The following is a 22,193-nucleotide window of genomic DNA, read 5'->3' on the forward strand; positions in this document are numbered from 1 at the left end:
GAATGGGCTCCTTCCACTGGGAGGCACAGCATCCCCTCTGCTCTCCAGTGCCTACGCGCGTCTTTGCGCTCTGCCAGGGCCCGCACTCCCAGAGTTCTGCTGCTCGGGATCCGCGCTGGATGATCCTCTCCCACTCGACGTGAAGGAGACTTTCTTCCGACCAAGCCACCCCCCCCCCGTTAGGTAAGCGGCCCCATTCTTAGCTCCCTGATTGGCGAAGACCCGCCTGTAATCCAGAGCTGGCAGCCCAGCCCAGCGTGCCATTGGCCGCTAGCAAGGGAGGGGAGGCTCCCGGGCCGGCTCGCCTTCTGCTGGGCGCCTCCCTCGCAGAGTCCCCTCGCTTCCCAGCGCGCCCAGGGCTCTCCTCCTCCTCCTGCGGGCTGCCCTGGTGCGTCCTCTCCAAGTGCACCCAGCCGGCCACCGGCGTGGCCTCTCCACGGCCCTTCGCCTTCCTCCTGCTCCCGGGCGAGCCATGTCCGGCTGCCACCGGCGCGCCGGGCTCCCTGCCGCGGCCATGGACTTCCCCGAAGTCCTGAAGTCCCTGCTGGAGTACTCCTTGCCCTGGACGGACCCGCTCAGAGGTAAGACCCCGCGGGCGGGCGCCTCCTGGCTGGCGCGCTCCAGGCGCTCAGCAGACCCCAGCGAGCGTTGCCTCTGCCGCTCTCCGCCCGGAGTTCAGCGGCCCCAGTCACTCCCGCGTGACTTCTCGGAGCCAGGCGGAACGGCATGTGTTGCCTGCCTCGGGGGCGCTGCTGAACTGTGCGCGCCTGGGGCGGGAGGGGCTGGAGGGAGGGAGAGACGCGGAACACTTGTGGAGCTTCTGATGAGGGTGATCCCTTTGCAGCTCTCTGGCCAAGAGCCAAAGCATAGCCCTGTCTACTCGGAAGTAAGTTCCATGATAGTCATTGGGGCTTACTCCCAGGTAAATGGGGCTAGGATTGCAGCCCAAGAGCCCAATGCTGTGCATGTCGACTCAGAAGTCCCATTGTAGTCAGTGTGGCTTACTCCCAGGTAAGTATGGATAGAATTGGGCCCCAAGTCACCTGTGGAGCCCTTCCACGCAGAGGACATGGACAGGAGTGGTGCCTGCCCGGATTTTAGGACTGTGCGTTTGAGTTCATTCCCCAAACTGTCTGCTCTGATGCACAAGGACCGCAATTGTTTACCCTGCTCTGGGGCCCCAGGATGAAAGCATCCATCCATCCTTCAGGCCATGCACACTTGAACGTGGGTGGTTTCCCTGATGGGCTTGTTTCTGAGTTGAAGAAGCCCGGGGGTGGTGAAACATGCGCTTGTGTGTATGCATGTTTGTGGGTGTGTGTTCCTGTTTCTTGATCTTGTTCTGTCCTGTTAGGGGGTGGGGGTGGGGGTGGCAGGGACTTCCCAAAGGAAAGGACAGGACTGATGGTTGCATGATCACAGTTCGGGTCTTCCCGGACTAGGATGACACAAGCAAGAGGATGGGGCTCAGAAAACTCATCCTCCGACTCTTGGTCTTCCAAATTGGTTGTGTCTGGAAGTTTTTTTGCCTACCCCAGGCTGGCAAGGGAGGGACAGTGTTCAGTAGGTTTCACGTGTTAAAAATTGGTCACTTGTGTTTAATAAAGTGGCCCAAGTTAAACCCAAGCCGCAGTCTGGTGTCTTCTTTAGGAGGTGCAAGGGTGAATAGAATGCCAGATGCAGGGGAGTAGCAGCGAGATGTAAGTATCTTGTGGTCTTGTGTGCTCCCTGAGGCATCTGGTGGGCCACTCTGAGATACAGGAAGCTGGACTAGATGGGCCCTGGGCCTGATCCAGCAGGGCTCTTCTTATGTTAATGTTCTGTGTTTCTGATTCGCAGGCATGTGTGTGTGTGTGTGTGATCATATCCTGTGATTGCATTCCTGAGCGCTGGCCTGGAGCTTGTGTAAATGCCACCACAATCCTATCCTCAATGTCTCTTCCTGGTTATGTTACTGGAGCTGGTGTTTGTTTCAGTGAACAGAATTTCTGCAAGAATGCAGGTGTAGTTGTAGGATAAGGCAATGGGTCAGTATAACAGGAAAAAAAACCTTTCTGAGGTGGGAGATGGTCCCTCACTATGTCAGTGGGAGAGAAATGACAAACATGCAGTGAACCTGTGGTGCCATGATGAGCACAAGGCAATAGGGAATGTACACTGTTTGGATTCTCCCAGCATTGTTCTTCCATCTATAAATCCATTTTTTATCTTGGAGAAATGTTTAATAATCTGCCTGTATAAAATGGAATCTTATGTCTGGCATGGCATTCTCCCCCCCCCCCCAACTCTGGTACTTCCATGGAAAGGTCATTGGTAACAGTTCATTTTGATAAAAAATGTGACACCCTCAAAAGAAAAAAAAGGATGCAGATGATTATTTTTAAGAATATGTTTGTATTCTTTTTTTAAAAAGAATTTTTTAAAAAAAGTATGGTAGGTCACTGGTCAGAGTGTTAGGACTATGGATCCAATAGTATTCTAAAAACTGGTTCCTTAGAAGGTTGGTATTCAGATCCAAAGGACTAAAGCAAGCTTGATAATTTTATTTGTGAAATATGCGTGTAGTGTAGAAAAGAAAATCAAGGATATTTCTGAAGGCAATAATCCAATCTCAGGTGAATATGGTTTATTTTGATGGGACTGAAGATAGATTCTTGGATTAGGATACCATAGCAACCCCTTTGTAGATATACCTTCCTGTCACTGAAAGCTTGCAGCCCTTGAGTGTTGAGATCACACAGGGCACAATCCTAACCAGATCTACTCAGAAGTAAGACCTATTTTGTTCAATGGGGCTTACTCTCAGGAAAGTGTGGTTAGGATTGCAACCATAGTTGTGCAAAACTTGGCTATCCCATTGGAATACCTTCCTACCCAAATGTTTCTGAAGGAGGGGGAGAAAAATAGGTCAAAGACCCTCTTTGCACCTCCCTTTTAAAATCATTTAGTGCAAGTTTTCAGTTTTTATGCAGTGTAAGAACTCTTTCCACCCCAGTCGTATGCAACAGTCCCTGTGTTAGTCCTAGATCTGTACCATCTTATATGCTTGTATTTTCATGTCAGGCAGACCTCTCTACATAATGTAAAAATGGAATACCCCATCACAAGTTTCATTGTGAAATGGTTATTGGCCTCACTGAATCTTCTGCTGGATTATCTCCCATTCTGTCCAGGGCTATTGCAAAAACTGAAGAGGAACTGAATCTGAAGTTAACAGGTTGTCAGATCTAAGCAAACCAAGAGGGTACACTGCACCTAGTGATCCAGTGCCCAGGTTTTAACACACTGCCCTATTTTAATCCCCTTGGCAGTCAGAACACTTAATTCCAAAAGAAGCCTAGGTGCAAGATGGTGTTTCATCATTAAGCAGTGTGTTAATTTTGTATTTTCTAAAAATGAGGGAACAGCCAGCATTGTGTTTGGCCCTGTAGCCCTCCACGCATCCTGAAATCAGTGCCTAGCATGTACTAAGTGCCTAGCATGTACTAAGGCTAATCAACTTAATTTTGGCAAACAGAAGGCATGTTGCACTCAACTCAGTGTCATTTTCATTGGGCCTAATGAAGGTATACCAGGCTGTGGCTTTTCAGTTTTTTCTAATGGGCCAACATGGCTACCTACAGTGTTTACTGACAGCCCAATCCTAATCTGCGCTGGAACAGGCTGGCCGGCACTGTATCCAGCACAGCACTGGAGGTGGCTGTGGTGCAACTTGGGGCAAGGGGATATTCTTCCTCTTGCCCTGAACACTGCCCCAGCCATGGCTATGGGGCTACTCAGATCTGCACCAGCTAAATTGCTGGTGCAGATCTGAGTAGCCTGGTTTTAGATTCAGCCTAAGTGCTGGAGGCAAGTCGCAACCCCCCCCCAGCCCTCCTGCCCTCCCCTGCTCTGAAACATCCTCCCCTAACCCTCCCCAAATCCCTGTATGCACAAACCTACCTTTCCCAGGACTTTATGGCATATTTGCAACACCCAGAAGCCAGTGCAAGGGACTTGTGCTGGTTTAAGCAGCTTAAGAGCATCTCTGGATTGTACTCTTAGTGAATTGAGGTCTGATTTAAATATGATGCGAGGGAAGCAAAAAGAATTTCTCCATGATGCATTCTACACACTTGAAGTCTTGTGTAAACCATGTTGCCATATCTTCAGGTGCCATGTGGGCACACAAGAGATCCATAGCTCAAGCAGTTGGCTTACTGGTGTGCTAACATTCCACATGGGTGACGGCCTGGTTTCCAAGAAATGTCCAATGTCCCGCTTAAATCGGGCATGAAGGAGGCCTACAGTCTGTGTGCATTACTGCCCTCTTCTGGATTGAATATTTTATAATAATGATATCTAACACATGATATAAGTGTTCAGTACAGGTTCAATGCAAGTCTAAAATAATGTACATTGGGGCAAGAAATTGGAATTTCAGGTATATGCTGATGCATTGTTTCCCAAACCTTTTAGTACCCAGGACTCGCTTTTAAAAACAACAGTATATCATGACTCACTAGACAGAGAGAGAGAGAGAATAATTAATTAATGAGGTCCTGTGCTCCCAAGGCTTCTATAGACCTTATGTATAGTATGCATGTGTGTAGACATTTGCTAGACAGAATTCCAGGCCAAACAAAAGGCTGAAACTGAGTTCACACATGATCTACAGCATACCAATTACTTGAGAAAATTACTGAGGAAAAATGTGACATTTTAATTTGGAGGTATGAAGATTACCTCACACCAAAGGTTAGCATTGTAGCTAATGATTTGCTTCTGCAAACTGTTCCATGCTAGGGATAATTTTAAAAGGAATTGAGAATAAAATGGCCAATATTATGCCGTTGTACAAATTGATGGAGTAGGATGTCCAGTTCTGGTTGCCTCATCCAGGGCCACATTATGACTTTGGTGGGTGGGTCCTAGGCACTTTTGCCTTTGTGGGCCCCTCTCACCATAATAATATCAATATTAAAATTATTTTTGATATAACTTTGAATATGTCAACATTTTTTCTGTTTTAAGCAAAATTTAACAGTTTGGGCCCTATGTTCCGCCAGATTCCCAGTCCACGCTCCACCTGGAGAATTATGCCCACTTTGAGCTAATTAGCTCCCCTTTTTTCCTCAAAAATGACCCTGGTTCTGCCCTGCAGGACCCCACCACCAGGGTAGCTTGCCTGTTTAACAGGGCAGGTCTGGTCTAGAGGGTAGAGCCTCAATTTGCCTGAAGATAACATCCGCAGGTCCGCCAGTTCAAGGCCACCAGCACCTTGAAGCAGCTTGAAGCAGCTTGCAACCTTAAAGCAGCTGACAAGCTGAGCCAAGTTATTCCATCTGCTCTGAGCGTGGGAGGATGGAGGCCAGAATATGAAACCAGATCAGAAAGAAACATCTGGTTTGTTGTGGTTCTTGAAAGGTAGAACCTTCTTTCAATTGTAAAAATCCCTACGGGGATTTAAATAGCCTGCCTATGTAAACCACCTTGAATAAAGTCTGAGGAGAAATCTGACGACCAAGAAAGGCGGTATATAAATACCATTATTATTATTTTAACCTACAGAGGTCCTCCTTCCTGCCAGCAGGCGCCCCCCCCCCCGCCACTACAGCAGCCCCTTGGTCCTCAGCACTCTTGGGCACAGCAGCCAAACACCAGTCTTAGTGTCTCCAGTAGTTTCTGCTCCAGCAGCTTCCAAAGTCCATTCACACATCAGTCTATTAGCCATCAATTCCTCAGTTCAGTCTGTCCTTCCTCAAGCTTTCCTCCTTCTACTATCCACACCAAACTCTCCATCAGGTGCTTTTATGTCTGAGGGCCCTATTGCCTTCAAGTGGCTGCAGCTGTGCAGCACACTCTGCTGGATGCCCAGGCCTTACCCTTAAAGGGGCCACTGCTGATACCACATCTACCTCCTTGACAGATCTTCCTCAATTCCAGTACACCCTACTAGTTTCATTTTTTTCTGATGTGAGAAGAAAGTTAAAATATTTTCTTTGACCCTAAAAGTTCATTTTTCCTTCTGATTTTAAAAGAAATTAAAACATTTGGTGAACCCTAGGCACTGCACCTACTGTGCCTAATAGATAAGATGACCTTGGCCACATCTCAAAGCATATCATAGAACTATAAAAGATGCAGTTGAGCTATAATGGGAGGGCACAATCCTACTGATTCTCTGGAACCTCTCAATGGCTTTTGATACTGTTGACGAGGTATCCTTGTTGGCTGCCTCTCTGGATGAAACTAGAAAGCATATTAATGTAGGTGTTTCCCTGGATGTACCCAGAAAATGGTGCCAGGGAACATTCTTGGTATTGAACCTGTAGGGCAGTGATTCTCAAACTGGGGCATGGAGACGCCCCAGCCCAAGAGCCCTGGGCCCTGCACCCTTAAGGGGTGGAGGTGGGGGGAAGGCAGTGATTCGATCCCCAGAATCGTACTGCTGCTGACACAGAAGGGTCTTTCCCTAGTAAGCCTTACCTGCTGCCAGGGTCCAGGGGATAGGAGGAGCCCCACAGGGGGCTCTGCAGGGCTCTCTGCAGCTTGTAAAAGTTGAAAAACGTGATCGTGACCCACTTCTGGGTTGCGAAAGCTAAATCGGAAGTGGGTTGCAATCGGTTTTTTCACTATTTCCAAGCTGCGGGGAGCCCTGCAGAGCCCCCTGCAGGATCTCTGGACCCTGGCAGCATATAAGGCTTGCTAGAGAAAGCCCCCACTGTGCCCACAGCAGCGCAGTCTTGGGGATCGCATCAATGCCTTCTCCCTGTCCTCACCAAGACTTACAGCGGCTCAAAAAGAGACGCCTGAGGGGGGACATGATTGAGACATACAAAATTATGCATGGGAAGGATAAAGTGGATAGAGAGATGCTCCTTACACTCTCACATAACACCAGAACCAGGGGACATCCACTAAAATTGAGTGTTGGGAGTGTTAGGACAGACAAAAGAAAATATTCTTTACTCAGCATGTGGTCAGTCTGTGGAACTCCTTGCCACAGGATGTGGTGACCGCATCTGGCCTGGATGCCTTTAAAAGGGGATTGGACAAGTTTCTGAAGGAAAAATCCATTATGGGTTACAAGCCATGATGTGTATGCGCAACCTCCTGATTTTAGAAATGGGCTATGTCAGAATGCCAGATGCAAGGGAGGGCACCAGGATGAGATCTCTTGTTATCTGGTGTGCTCCCTGGGGCATTTGGTGGGCCGCTGTGAGATACATGAAGCTGGACTAGATGGGCCTTTGGCCTGATCTAGCAGGGCTCTTCTTATGTTCTTGTGTCAGGTTACTATCTAGACTTGGTGAACATGGCCTTGAAACCCAGAAAATTAATGTTGTAATGCAAATTCCACTTGAAGGTGTTGGCACAGAGCAACTCCCTGAGCGTTTGAGAATCGCTGCTCTAGGGTATCTCATGATTGATTGCAATCCTGTCACCTATACTTATTAACATGAAGCTACTGGAGAAGGAGGACTTTACCCTGAAGGAAGCATCTGGAAATAGAGAAGTTCTATATATACTCCATAGCCATTAGTTATTTGATTTTGTCTGTAAATCGCTTTGTGAACTTTTCATTGAAAAGTGGTATACAAATATTGTTAATAATAATAATAATAATAATAATAATAATAATAATAATAATATAGATGAAGCCTGTTTTTCCACGGATTTTATATTCACAGATCTGGCTCAGTGCGGGTCCCCTGGACCCATGCTGAGCCAGAATTGGCCCAGTCCAGCTCCAGTCACCTCTGGAGGGCTTTCTGAAGCCTGCAGAGGCTGCGTGCGTCCACCATGGCCTCTGCAGGTTTCAGAATGGTCCTTAGGGCAAAAAAAAAAAGAAGCTACTTCTGGTTTCCCTTCAGAAACAGGAAGTGATGTTTTTATGCCTTTTAAGGCATTCTGAGGCCAGGGAGGCCCAGGCATTCTGGGGTCTTCTCTGGGTCTTTTTAGGAAAACCAGGAAGTGATGTTTTTAGGCCTTTAGAAGGCATACTTAGGGGAGGCACATGGCCTCCCCGGCCCTCAGAACACCCTCCAGACGCAACTGGAGCACAAGAGACCTGCCAGTATGCATAAATATCTCTTTCCACATAATCAGGAACCCTTGCAGTGGCTTCCCCTATATATTTGCTGCCAGAATGCTACACACCATATCAATGTTCATTTTAAGCTTTTCAGACATTTCATTTTTTTGTTTTTCAAAAACAACTATAAACAAATACACATAACACAACACAAAAAACATAACACACTTCACTATACAAAAATAACAAAGGGTTCAGGAAATCATATATGATTATCATATATCACTAAAACTAATAAATCGTTACATATCTTGATCAATTCCTCTTCTAAATTTACCTCTTAATATTTTTTTCATTCATCATACATGTATCATATCATATCAAAGATAATACATACGTGATACAATCATCTAAGTGCTCTATCATATATTTCTAAAACTTCATTTTCAACCAAGCAGAGTTTTTTCCCTTGTTCAATTTGTCAGTTTTCATTGTTAATCCAAAACTTCTAAAAGTCTGTCCATTTCCGTCACATTCATTATTTTCTCTATTAATTCATTTTTCATTAATATTTTAGAATCTTTCCAATATCTAACATATAAGATCCTCACTACAGTTAAAATAATAACTAGTTATACATCATTTTCTTTATCTATAATGTCTAAAATAATGTAAAGGAGGGCACCAGGATGAGGTCTCTTGTTATCTGGTGTGCTCCCTGGGGCATTTGGTGGGCCGCTGTGAGATACAGGAAGCTGGACTAGATGGGCCTATGGCCTGATCCAGTGGGGCTGTTCTTATGTAAAATTTATTGCTCTAATAAGTTTTTTTTTTAATACTTCCAGATCTATTCCCATTGATCTATTGTGATATCATGGCCTATATTTTATGCCCAATTTTATCATGCATTGTTTTACTGTTTCTTCTTACATCTCAAAGTCCAATAGTCCATCTTATAATGCATATATTAATTTGATCTCAATCTTTCTTTAACATAAATGGCAACATCTTTTTTTTTTCATCTGAAACCACAAAAACTTCTCCTAATTTTTATTCCTCAACAATGCCCTATTCATTAGTCATCACATTTCTTTTTACTGGTCTTCCTCTCTTTTTGTCTTTTTCTTGTTGCTATTGGTGAACACCTCTTACTCGCTCCTCTAAGCTGTTTCCTCTCTAATTCATCTGTTGTTCCTAAATCATCTGATTTCTTTTCATCCGACTCCATTTCTGGTCTATATTCTTCTAATTCTTTTCTTCTCAATTTCTCTTCTTTTCTTCCTTTCTTATCTCATATTTCATCACTGTACTCAAGAAGTCTTCTGCTTTCATTGTTGAATTTATATTATATCTCTGTGTCTGATACTGAAAAAAAATACCTTCCGGAGAAAGCCATCTGTATAGTATTTGCCTTTCTCTTAAAAATTTTGTCAGGTTTTCATATTCTTTTCTCTTCTTCCTTACTCTCCATGGAACATGTCTCACAATGTTGACTTTGTTATCATCCGCTGTCCATTCCTTTTCCTGTGAGGCCTTCAATAATTTATCTCTGTAAAAGGTTCTGATGAATTTCACATGGATTTCTCTTGGTAATTCGTGTTTTCTCAGATAAGAAGTGCTCACTCTTCTCACTGAGTCCAATTCTTTAGATATCTCCTCCATTGGTGTATCAATCCAGTCTGATATTAATCTGCCAACCCGTCGCGATGTATCTTCTCCTTTCTCCTCTGGTATATTTTGTATCCTCACCACTCGAGCTGCACTATCCATCTGAATTTCCATTAACATTGTCTCTGCATCGTGCTGATTTTCTTCTATCTCCAATATTTTAGCTTGATCTTTTCTTATCTTTTGTCCCAATCTCTCAATCTTTTGTTTATTTTCTTCTGATGTAATTTTCATCTCCATCAGTTGTCCACTAAGATCATCTAATCATTTCGTTAAAGCATCCACACTAGCTTGAGTCTGTACAGATTGGTTTGTTAGTTGCTGTACCATCACCAACAATTTTTCTGTGTTGTCTTGCACAGTCTGTTTCCAGTCTTTCCCTTTCGGTTCCTCTTGTACTAATTTTCCAAGTCCCGTCTCTGATGCTGGCGAGCCTCGGACTTTCACTGTTTTGCCCACCATCTTCGTTCTTCCTTTCTTCTGCTCGCAATGTTCTTAAAGGCCACTAGATGTCCTCAGCGTATTATCTTCCTTGCTTCAATTATAAACACAAATCCAGTTCTTGCAATGTCTTTTTAAATCCACTAGATGTCACTGGTGCACTGTTTTATTTATATTTCTCTTATCTTGTTTAGGCTTGTAACCTTGGCAACGCAGGAATATCCGACCGCAGGAATGTCAAAACATCCAGCTGTTCCTTCAGGCACTCCCAAACAATAGTAACAAACGAAGGCAATAAATGCTCCAATACACAAACTTTTCAAGGACACTTAATTTGTAATCCACCGAAATTCAAAGTTGTAAAGTTATAATTATATTTTCATGTATCCATAGCAAGCTTGGTAAATCTCCTCTACAATTTCTCCTCACACCGATAAACAGCTGGGAGCCCCCCCCCTCTTCTCACAGCAAGAAAACAAATCAGGCAATCAAATTACTCAGTCCATGCCAGGCATACACAAATGGAATAACACTTACTTAAGTCTTACAACGTCTTTCCCTGCTGGGGCCTTCAGCTTGATTCAAAATGACATTTCAGAAAGACTCTTGAGAACCTTGGATGACTGGGCCTATCAGATCTCATTGATGCCACTGTTGAAAAGGCTCTGTTCTTTGTAGTTGACAATCTTGCAGAAGTGGCACTTGAATAAGCTGCTGTTCAGATCTTCATCTATAAGTGGACACCTGTGTGGGGCAGGGAGCCGGAGGCTATAGTTTACACCAGAGGGGGTTGTTAAACCCCTGTAGTTATTTGAAGAAAAAGCAATTTTAAAATACTCAGACTTTCATAAATCAGTATATAAGAGCACTTCCCCTTGGGCTCACCTTCATTTGTTGGTGACAGAACTGGCATGAGGAAGATCTCTTTAATAACATCAAAATAAACAAGATTTGATTATTTCACAAGATAAAATATGTTTGGGATGGGATGTTTAATGTTAAATATCCATGCCACGGTGACATCGAGGTTAGATTATTGTAATGCGCTCTATGTGGGGCTGCCCTTGAAGACGGTTTGGAAACTGCAACTAGTGCAGAATGCAGCGGCCCGTGTAGTTACTGGAGGTAGGTGGTTTGACTCTGTCAGTCCGCTTCTCCAGCGGCTGCCCATTTGTTTCCGGGCCCAATTCAAGGTGCTGGTTTTGACCTTTAAAGCCCTATACTGCTCTGGGCCAGGGTATCTTAGAGATTGCCTACTCCTGTACAATCCGGCTTGTCTGCTTAGGTCATCAAAGAAGGCCTTTTTACGAGTGCCGCCGCCTAGGGAGGTACGTGGGGCAGCGGCAAGAAATAGGGCCTTCTCAGTAGTGGCACCAACGCTATGGAATTCCCTTCCCCTTGACTTAAGAATGGCTCCCTCTCTTGAGACTTTTCGGTGAGGCCTGAAGACCCTTCTGTTTAAACAAGCCTTCTGAGTTCTCGGCCTTTTTAACATCTTTTCAACACCTTTTAATTTTTTTAGATACTTGGTTACAGGCCTGATTCTTTTATGATTTGCTGCTCTATGCTCTTTTTACCTGATTACTTTTTTTCTGACTACTGTTTTTATGATATGTGTTATATGCTTTTATCTGTTTTTTAAATTATGTTCTAAATTTGTTTTAACCTGTTTAAGCCTTGAGTCCCTTCGGTGAGAAAGGTGGGGTAAAAATAAAGTTATTATTTATTTTATTAATATTATTAAACATGAGAAATATTTTGCCTAGAGAAATTTAATATGTGGAACAAAGTTCACCTTCTTGTAATGCACTTTGCTCCTTCTATGGCTATCATATTTTTTCTGTCTCTAGTCAGTGAAAGTGAGGGGGGCAGGCCTCAAAAGCGTTTGTATGCATGTGTCAATGTTTTGCAGAATGAACAGCTTCCTTTGGTTTGGGCAGAGTTGATCTCTCGAAATTTACAAAGATTTTTGCCCCTGCTTCTAGTAAGTGTCGAATGTGGCTTATTCTTTCACATGCTGTGAATTCCACTTGAAGGTGTTGACCCAGGGAGCAAGTGCCTCTTCCAAGAATCTTGTATCTCTCATTAGATACAATGTTCTTGGAAGATGCACTTGCTCCCTGTGCCAACACCTTCAAGTGGAATTTGCATTACAACATTAATTTTCTGGGTTTCAAGGCCATGTTCACCAAGTCTAGATAGTAACCTGACACAAGAACATAAGAAGAGCCCTGCTAGATCAGGCCAAAGGCCCATCTAGTCCAGCTTCCTGTATCCCACAGTGGCCCACTAAATGCCCCAGGGAGCACACAAGACAACAGACACAACCTGTGTCCTGGTGCCCTCCCCTGCATCTGGCAAACAGAGGCAGCCTGCCTCTAAAACCAAGAGCTTACACATACCTACTATGACTTGTAACCCATAATGAACTTCTCCTCCAGAAATTTGTCCAATCCCCTCTTAAAGGCATCCAGGCAAGATACCATCATTACTTCCTTTGGCAAAGAGTTCCACAAACTAATTACACGCTGGGTAAAGAAATATTTTCTTCTGTCTGTCCTAACTCTCCCAACACTCAACATTCGTGGATGTCCCCTGGTTCTGGTGTTATGTGAAAGGGAAAAGAGCATCTCTCTATCCACTCTGTCCATCCCCTGCATGATTTTGTATGTCTCAATCATGTCCCCCTTCAAGCGTCTCTTTTCTAGGCTGAAGAGGCCCAAACGCTGTAGCCTTTTCTCATAAGGGAGGTGCCCCAGCCGAATAATCATTTTGGTTGCTCTCTTTTGCACCTTTTCCATCTCCACTATATCTTTTTTGAGATGTGGCGACCAGGTTGCAATACTCCAGGTGTGGCCTAACCATCGATTTGTACAGCGGCATTAGAATATTAGCTGTCTTATTCTCAATGCCTTTCCTAATGCATTTCCTGATCATGGAATTAGTCTTCTCCACTGCTGCCACGCATTGGGTTGACACTTTCATCGAGCTGTCCACAAGGACTCCAAGATCTGATTTGTCACAGATAGCTCAGAACCTATTAGCTTATATGTAGTTTTGATTCTTTGCCCCAATGTGCATGACTTTACACTTACTTACATTGAAACACATCTGCCATTTTGCTGCCCAGTCTGGAGAGAACCTTCTGGAGCTCTTCACAATCTCTTCTGGTCTTCACCACTCGGAAAAGTTTGGTGTCATCTGCAAACTTTGCCACTTCGCTGCTTAGCCCTGCCTCCAGGTCATTTATGAATAGGTTGAAAAGCACCTGTCCAAGGTCAGATCCTTGGGCCACACTGCTTTTCACCTCTCTCCATTGTGAAAACTGCTCATTGACACCCACTTTCTGCTTCCTGGACCTCAACCAGTTCCTAATTTAGGAGAGGACCTGCCCTCTAATTCCCTGACTGTGGAGCTTTCTCAGCAGCCTTTGGTGAGGGACCGTGTCAAACACCTTCTGAGAGTCCAGATATATAATGTCCATGGGTTCTCCCAAATCCACATGCCTGTTGACCTTTTCAAAGATTTCTAAAAGGTTTGTGAGGCAAGACTTACCCTTATAGAAGCCATGCTGATTCTCCCTCAGCAAGGCTTGTTCGTCTATGTGTTTTAAGATTTTATCTTTGATGAGGCATTCCACCACCTTACCTGGAACAGACCTTAGGCTGACTGGCCTATAATTTCCTGGGTCCCCTTTCCTTCCCTTTCATTTCCTTGACATTGCATCCTAAACTATGTAGAGCATTATCAAGGGAATAAAGAAAAATACAACTATGCTCAGGGTTCTTTTGAGCTTTTGGCAGGGATATTTGCCTTAGTTTTTTGTTTTATGCAGTAGGGCGTGATATTTTTGCTCCTCTCAGGTTTTAGGATTTCTAGGTGTTAGCTGTATTTTTCTTTATTCTCTTGATAATGCTCTACAGCAGTGTTTCTCAACCATTGGGTCTTGAGGTTGCATTTGGTGGTACTTACGGGACCCTTGGACCCCTGCTGCCCAGCAGCGGGTATTTTTCAAGGTTTGTCCACTGCTGTACCACTTCACATAATCCACCTATTCAAAGTACCACAAGAAGCAACTGGCAATTACATCATCACTTCTAGGTTGGGAGGCTGGATGTGATGGGACAAACACCAGTAAGTGGCTCAGGGTGGACAGGAGCGTTTTTTCAAGACCAGGAAAGCATGCTTTGGAGCTCTACCTACTGAGCTGAGTCTCATATTGCTGTTTGTAATGTCATGTTCCTGGTTTTGCTACCGGGTGGCAGGGGTCCAGTGAGTACCACTAGACACCACTTCAAGTACCACTGGTAGTACCTGTACCACTGGTTGAGAAACACTGTTCTACAGAGTTTAGGTCAGGGTACTATCTAGACGGAGATGAATGTGGCCTTGACACCCCTTGTTAGATGATAACCCCAGCCACAGAAGCCATTATGCAGCAATCTGATCCACACTTACCTGGGAGTAAGCCCTATTGACTATACGGGGACTTACATCTGAGGAGATATGCATAGGATTGGGCTCTTACTTCCTTCATTAAGATTGTATCTTTCCATTGCTTCACTTCTACATTTTACCAGTTGCCTTTCATTCCAAGGCACTGTCTGCATTGTTGACATTCCTGTCTTAAAGGGTTTATCTCTTGGCCTTGCTGTGAAGAGCAATTGGGAGATAAGGATCAGTGTTCTCTTCACAAGTGGAAGGCCCACTTCCCTTTAAGGAGAGATGTGTGAATGCTGCATGATGGTGTGTTTTCTGGCATGTCCTTGCACCTCCTGGTGAGGGAGGATCCCCTCCCCAACCTATGCCTATGATTTACTTCTGTCTACTCAGAAGGAAGTCCCATTGTAGTCAATGGGGCTCACCCCCAAGTAAGTGTGGACAGGATGGCAGCCTAAGATCCCCATCCTAGGCCTGTCTACTCACATGTAAGTCCCACTGTAGTCAGTGGGGCTTACTCCCAGGAAAGCGGGGCTAGGACTGCAGCCGGACTCTAGGCACCCCCTGCGCATCACCGCCTCAGTCTGGGGCGCCCTTCCCGCGCAGGTAAAGAGGGGCTCCGCCTCCTCTCCCTATTGGCTACTCGAAGCTGCGCGCGCGCACCACAGCCCTCGCTGCAGGCTGGGGGTGGAGGCGGTTGGAATCGCGTGCTCGCGAGCCCCTCAACACGCAGCGGGTGCCTCAGCGGGACGGCCAACGCCTGTGGAGGGTGGGTGGCGAGTAGGCGGGGCCCTTCATGCTAATAAGCCACTCACCCTCCGGATCACGTGCCGGGCTTGCCTTCAAGACGGTGTCTTGCGGACGGGGCATGAAGTTGGAGCAGCCAGACCCCGCCCCTCGGGGGAGTAGCCAATCAGAGAGCGCAGAGAGGCTCATGAATAATAACCACCTCAGTGGCCCCAGGGGCCGCGGTCTGCGGAGCGCGCATGCGCACTCTTCCGTGTCGGGCGGCGGCGGCGGCTCCTGGTGTTTGGGGGAGCCCTCGCAGACGGCTGGTGTTGGTTGGTCGCCTCGGTCTCTGAGGTGCAGCGGCGGTCCGGCCCAGGTTTCGTCGCGCGCCTGCGGTAGGGGGAGAGCATGTCCGGCCGTCCCGCGCACCAGGAGGCGGCGGCGGGGGCCGCGCAGCCGGAGCTGGGCCTGACAGGCGCCCTCCCGCTGGTGCTGAAGAAGCTGATGGAGAACCCGCCGCGGGACGCGCGCCTCGGTGAGGGCGGCGGGGGCGCGCCGGCTCTGCGCAGCGGCGGGGGAAGCGCTCGAGGCCGCCTCCTCTTCAGCGGGGCGCCTGCCGCGTCCTTCGTGCCTGTCCTGGGGAGGCGCGGCGCGGCTCGCTCGCCCGCCTCACAGCCTGCGCTTCCCCGCTCCCCCCGCGCCTTGTTTGTGTTGTTCCAGTGCCCGAAGCGGCTGCCCTTCAGGGGCTTCCCCGAAAGGCGGCCAGGCACGAGCCCCTGCGGGTCGGGCGGGGGGCGAGGCGAGGCGGCGGAAAGCGCTCCTTTCGTGGCCGCCCCACCGCTCTGGAGAGGCGCTTCTCCCCCCACCCCAGCAGATGGGGGGCTCAGAGGGCTGCTGTGCTGTGAGTTTAAAGGGACCAGCAACACAATTCTCTGTGTGCGCGCGCGCGCGAGCGCGCAGTAGCATAGCTAAGGGGGTGCAGGAGGTGGCAGCTGTGTGTAAGAACACAAGAAAATCCCACCCAGTCCAGTTTCCTCCATCTCCCAGTGGCCCACCAGGTGCCTCCAGGAGCACACAAGACAACCAGACACCTGCATCCTGGTGCCCTCCCTTGCACCTGGCATTCTGAGGTGTGTGCGTGCACAGTGGGGTAGCTAAGGGGGTGCAGGGGGTAGCAGCTGCATTGGGCAACAAGCTGAACTTGACACTAGTGGCCTAAATTGTGAAAACCTTGGTATGTGCAAATAATACCACAATAGCACAATAACTGCAGTGATTAGTAATGATTAATGTAATCCATGGGGAAGGGAATGGGACTTTTGAATCACCCTGTACACCCTTGCCTGATTTTACTTTTTGAGTTGGGATAAACATTAATTTAGTGTTGTATTCTTTTTTTAATTCACTTTTCTTTTTGCCAGTGGTGTAAGATAATACGGGAGCTGTGGTGGTTCAGCCAGAAAGCCCTAGGTTCAAGTGTGAGCATGGCTGTGAAGGTTATTGGGTGTGATTAGGCCTGTTGGAGAATTCTCACTAATGCCTACTCTTCTTTTCAAGTGTCCTTTTCAAGCACAGGATAGAGTTTATCCTGGAATGTGGCATGTGATCGTGATTTGTCCCTTCCGACGATTGTAGAAATTTATATATTTTACTCACTTCCCCAGAGTTTAAATGAATACTTGGACAAATTGCCAGACTATCTTCTATTATGGAACCAGTTAACAAGGGAGGTGGTGGATTCTCCCTTACTGGATATCCACAAGCAGATGTTCAACAGGCATCTGCTGGAGATGCTCTAGGACGGAGGTTATGTTATGCTCTAACATAAGGCCTGTGGGCTGAGTGAGGCCTCTGGAAGCAGTTTTATCTGGCCACCATTATAATTGGGCTCACACAGCTTGATAATTGGGCTCTCCCATATCCTGACAATATGGACAAGATTTGCACATTTTCTCTTCTGTCATTTACAACTAAAGAGTTCCTAAGGGTTAACCAAGTGCTTATTTCTGGTCATCACTTGCTTAATGTCACTTCCCGCCCTCAGCATGCACCATGAATGCTATTCTGGAACAAGTTTGACATCCCTGCTCTAGGAAGATTTCCTGCTACAGGCAGGGGATTGGACTAGATTCTATAATGTTGATCTCAATGTGTCTTCAGTGTTTCTTTGGTTTCTTTACTGTTAGAGTTAAGTAAATTGTTTAAAAAGGAGAAATGGTTTTATTAATCAGATCCAACTGTCCAGTATTTTTCATGCCCTCTGAATTTTTTTAATTGTAATATCAGATTGGCATTTCTGTTTTTTTCTTGAAGTACAGTCTTTGTAATACTGCCAGCATTTTAGGTTTTAAAAAAATTTTTAGGCTATATTGGTTATATCCAGAGTTATGCTTGCAGTAGGAATTGTAAGAGCAGTGTTCATGCAACTAGCAAGAGTTACACAAGCATAGCACAAGAGCTGACAGGAGAGAGCATCCTTTCTTAATGCAGAGAGGAAAATAGGAAGCTTTCTTATACTGGGTCAGACCGTTGTTCCACCTAGCTTAGTATTATTTATTGGCAGTGTTTTTTCAGTATTTTAGAAAATATTTTCAGCGCTACCTGAAGATGTCAAGAATTGAACTTTGGGCCTTCTATATGCAGAGCAGGTGTACTACCATTGAGTCTTTTCCTGGAGACCATTCTGTGTTAGAGAGCCTCTCTTTCCCTATGCACCCCTTGTCCGCCAGAAAACTCAAGCCAGCATAGACAGCATTCCCAGACAGTCTCCCATCAAGACGCTGACTAGACTCAAAACTGCTTCCTTCCCCAAAGGGTGCAGTAGTAGATGCTCTCAGATGTTGAGTGATGTATATGCATGTGTGGAGTCCTAATACGAAACTTATAGTTCTTTAATTTTCTAAATGACATTTTGTTTTCCTTCTAGATAAAGAAAAGAAGGAAAAACTTGAGGAAGATGAAGCAGCAGCTGCTAGTACAATGGCAGTCTCTGCCTCTCTCATGCCTCCTATCTGGGATAAAACTATTCCCTATGATGGGGAATCTTTCCACCTGGAGTATATGGATCTGGATGAGTTCCTGTTGGAGAATGGAATTCCTTCCAGTCCTACTCGCCTTGACCTGAACCAGAATCCACTTCTGCCTGTGGCTGAGCTGGAAGGAAAAGAAACTGCGAGTGCCTCTGCTGCTTCTCCATCCTCCTCATCTTCTGCAGTAGTTTTTCAACCATCAGAAACAACTAAAAGTGAAGGTAGGTGCCATACTAATTTAGCAAGTTCACGTCTTGTAAAACCGATTGAGATGTTCTGTTTTGGTGTTAACTGCTACAGACCATAAATACAATTTTCATCTGATTTGGTGTGAGTGAGTGAGTGAGTGAGTGAGTGAGTGAGTGAGTGAGTGAGTGAGTGAGTGAGACTATTTTACTTGTATTTTTGAAGCAAGTAGTCTTAATCTAGCAACCTAGTGTTGCTTTTATTTATTCTCTCCTCCCTGCTTATACAACTTCCTCCCTCTTGAGAACTCCAGCACGGAAGACTCTGCCCATGCTCTGTAGCCTCATGTTGCTATATAGGCATTATTGGTTGGACTCCAGACTCAGAGAAGAAAAATTATTCTTTGATTAGCTACTTAGCTGTGATGTATCTCAGGAAGAGAGAGATGGAAGCTAAAAAAAAAACCAGTACCAGTGAGTCGTTTCCTTAAAATGATTAGGTAGATAGACCCTAGTTGATCCATCTTTCCAATTGCAAATACTTGTGGCTCTTAAATTTTTTTTTTTGCTGTCTCCATAGCTTTCTGTTACCAGACATGAACCTCTGATCAAATAGGGCCACATTTTTGTTGTTGTTCAGAGCTCTCTGCCATATCAGGAGAGCCTGCTCCCTACATTTTTGACTTATTTTGGCCCTCTTTTTAAGTAACAAATTTCTACCAGACAATAATTCTTTGTTTGCGTAGGAATAGAGAATATTGACTCCCATGGTTTAACAGATGCTTGCAACCTGTTTGCAAAGCAGGGGGATGTTTGGCATAATTTCTGTCTGATGAGAATTGCAGACCATGGAATTAAGTCCAGGGAAATTCCTTTATATAAGACTGGTAGAGACACAATTGTTTATGCAGCTCACCCTGTTTCTCATGGTTGGTAAGCTGTAGCTTTTCTTTTGGTTGCTTAAGTGGGACACTACATAGCAGCAAGGCTCAGATCAAAGAGTTTTTCTCCCTCCTGAGTTGTCTTGATTCAGCTGCCTTCAGTTGTCTGAGTTCAGCTGCCAGACATCTTGGTTCCTGTTTGCAGAAAAAAGAAACAAAACCCAAAGGGGCCAGAGTTAGGTGACATAAAGATAGGCTGGGATCAAGTGGTAAGTCAGGTGAAGGAACATCATAAGGGCCAGATCTGGGCTGGGTTTGAATGTCAGGTGAGACAAGAACAAGCTGGATGAGGTGAGAGAAACCTGTGCTGCTTATCTAACACAGGGCATTGTTCAGATTGAGGAACCAAACCAAGAACAACTATTATATGGGGCTTGTCAGGCCTGTGTTGATTTCTTCTGGCCTAAAGTACTGGTTCTAATGATGTTATATGGGTGGTGCTGTGCTGCAACACAGCAGGCTACTACCTCCTTCTGTCTGGGAATAAGTTCCTTGAGCCCTGTTGCTTGTCTAATTTGATATGGAATTTTTTTAATATTTAATTTTCTTTTTTCTGCAAGATTATAGTTACCCATGCAATTAAAGATATGTATGTTTTTCTGGAAGTCATGGAATTGTTAGCAGCCATCATGTACGTACTTGGGGCCCAATCCAATGCTGCCCTGGGTCTGGGTGGTACAGCAGCACCAAAATGCTGCTGTATCCTATGAGACCAGAGCAGCTGCTTCCCATTCCCGCAGCCACTTTGGGTCTACTTGGATCTGCACTTGCGAAATCACTTGTGCAGATTCGAGTAGCCTGTGTCAAGCTTTCAGGCATGGAGAGAGGGATAGAATCCAACGGCAGCCTCTGCCATCATCCCTTTCCCCCTCCTGGGCCTCCCTCTGGCCTGCCTTCCCCCAATCGGTTTTGCCCCTCCCTGCCTTCTCCCTGTCCCAAAATACCTTCCTGCCACTCAGTGAACACTTTATCAGGGAGTGCTCTTTCTTCACCCACCAGCGCAGAGGCTCAGCACCAACTGGCACTGGCCTCCCCTTTGGTGCCTTCCCCCTTTTGGCCCCTGCAACGTGCCAATATTTGCGACTGCTATTGCCTAGAGCAGTACATGAGTGAGCACGCTGCCCGGACAGGGGATTGGATTGCCCATATTTGCAACATGAACTGGATGAGAACTGCCTGAAAGAAGATAATTGTGCACACTTCCCATAGTTCTGGGATGTCGCCACATTCAAGAGATTATGTTTGGAGATTATGACAGATGACGTAAGAAAATTCCAGTCCTGTCCACTGGTGTCTAGGCATGTCCTCATCCAGCCTAGATTTCATTAGACACTGTTGATAGGTTTTTAAAGAGGATTAGTAGCCCTCCACGTGTATGCTTTTAGGCATTATCTCAAGAACCTGTTGGACTTTTGCAGCCAAGGGTTTCTAACCAGGCTGGGGCAGTCCTAGGAGAAGTAGGAACCAATCTGATGAATTCTTACTGCTTGCTTTTAAAAAATTTGCTGGCTTCTGGTTTTCAAAACATGCATATTTTGAGTTACTTTTGGGTAAGATAAAATAGTATATACCTTTCAAAAAGTAATCTAGCTCTGTTACTGTACTGGAGATGTCAACTAACGTCGCAGTTGTCCCATCTCTAGCTTTGTAGTGAGTTTGAATACTTGTTGGCTACCTGGTTACTAATTATTTGACCGAAATTGGGTCTAAGCACTTGCTATGGAGGGCAGTTGGGGCAGGGAAGTATGTGGGGTAACAACATAGGCTTAAGTACATAGATAATTGTGAAGAATTATTCTGCTGCTCTGGTTCAAGAGCTTTCTCACTGTTCCCTTTTGATCCTTTGGTCCTTTTGTTCCCAGTTTTCCTCACACTGAATAGTTTCTGCAATGTCTTCTTCCTTTGCCAGAATCCTCGCCAGATAATGAGAGATTGACTCCTAGTCCTGTTGATCCAGACTGTGTTGAAGTTGATGTGAATTTTAATCCTGACCCTGCTGACTTAGTGCTGTCTAGTGTGCCTGGAGGTGAGCTCTTTGACCCCAGAAAGCACAAGTTTGCTGAAGAAGACCTGAAACCACAACCTATGATTAAAAAAGCCAAGAAAGTCTTTGTCCCAGAAGATCAAAAGGTAACAGAATTTCTTTTTCATAAAAAATTAGGATGTGCATTGGATTAAGGCTTGTGGCATATTGCTTTAAAATGTTAAGATATTGGTAAGATGAAGGATAATGTTCAGAAGATTCTTGGAAACTTATTTCTTCAGTACAGGGCATCCAGCTTTGCTTTCCTAGTTTGTAATACAGTAGACTTCTGAGAGCGTGGCATCCATTTACACAGCAAGGTAGGGGTGTGTGTGTAATATAGGTTCCCTCCAGCATTAAGCTTAGTCATGTCCAGCTCTAGGGGCTGTGCTTATCTCCGTTTCTAAGCCAAAGAGCCGGTGTTCGTCCGTAGACAGTTTCCGTAGTTATGTGGCCAGCATGACTAGATGCCTAAGCGTACAGAATGCCATTACCTTCCCACCAGATTTATCTACTCGCATTTACGTACTTTCAAATTGCTAGGTTGGCAGGAGCTGTGACAAGCAACAGGAGTTCAGCCTGTTGTGTGGATTTGAACTGCCAACCTTTCTGTCGGTTCAGCGGTTTAACCTGTCACACCACCATGTCCCCCCCCCACACACACACCCCTGATCAAAATGGATTTCAAATTTGCTATCATTTTGCTTATCTATGCTTTAT

The 22,193-nt window shown here is 45.6% G+C and overlaps 1 protein-coding gene across 3 annotated transcripts in view; it reads left to right on the forward strand.

Annotated features, from left to right (window-relative positions):
* The first annotated feature begins 365 nt into the window (after nt 1-365).
* The window catches only part of TEF (TEF transcription factor, PAR bZIP family member), a 33,576-nt gene continuing 11,748 nt past the window's right edge, over nt 366-22,193 (forward strand). The window contains exons 1-3 of one of the 3 annotated variants that reach the window (XM_066633253.1): nt 366-581; nt 18,222-18,545; nt 21,360-21,580. In XM_066633253.1, the coding sequence (XP_066489350.1) occupies nt 473-581; nt 18,222-18,545; nt 21,360-21,580 (654 nt within the window). In that variant the 5' untranslated portion in view covers nt 366-472. Of the gene's footprint in view, nt 582-15,542; nt 15,831-18,221; nt 18,546-21,359; nt 21,581-22,193 lie in introns of those variants that run through there. The other 2 variants (XM_066633251.1, XM_066633252.1) reach the window with 2 other exon arrangements.

The sequence above is a fragment of the Tiliqua scincoides genome, chromosome 7 (genome assembly GCF_035046505.1).
Source record: "Tiliqua scincoides isolate rTilSci1 chromosome 7, rTilSci1.hap2, whole genome shotgun sequence".
Lineage (NCBI taxonomy): Eukaryota > Metazoa > Chordata > Lepidosauria > Squamata > Scincidae > Tiliqua > Tiliqua scincoides.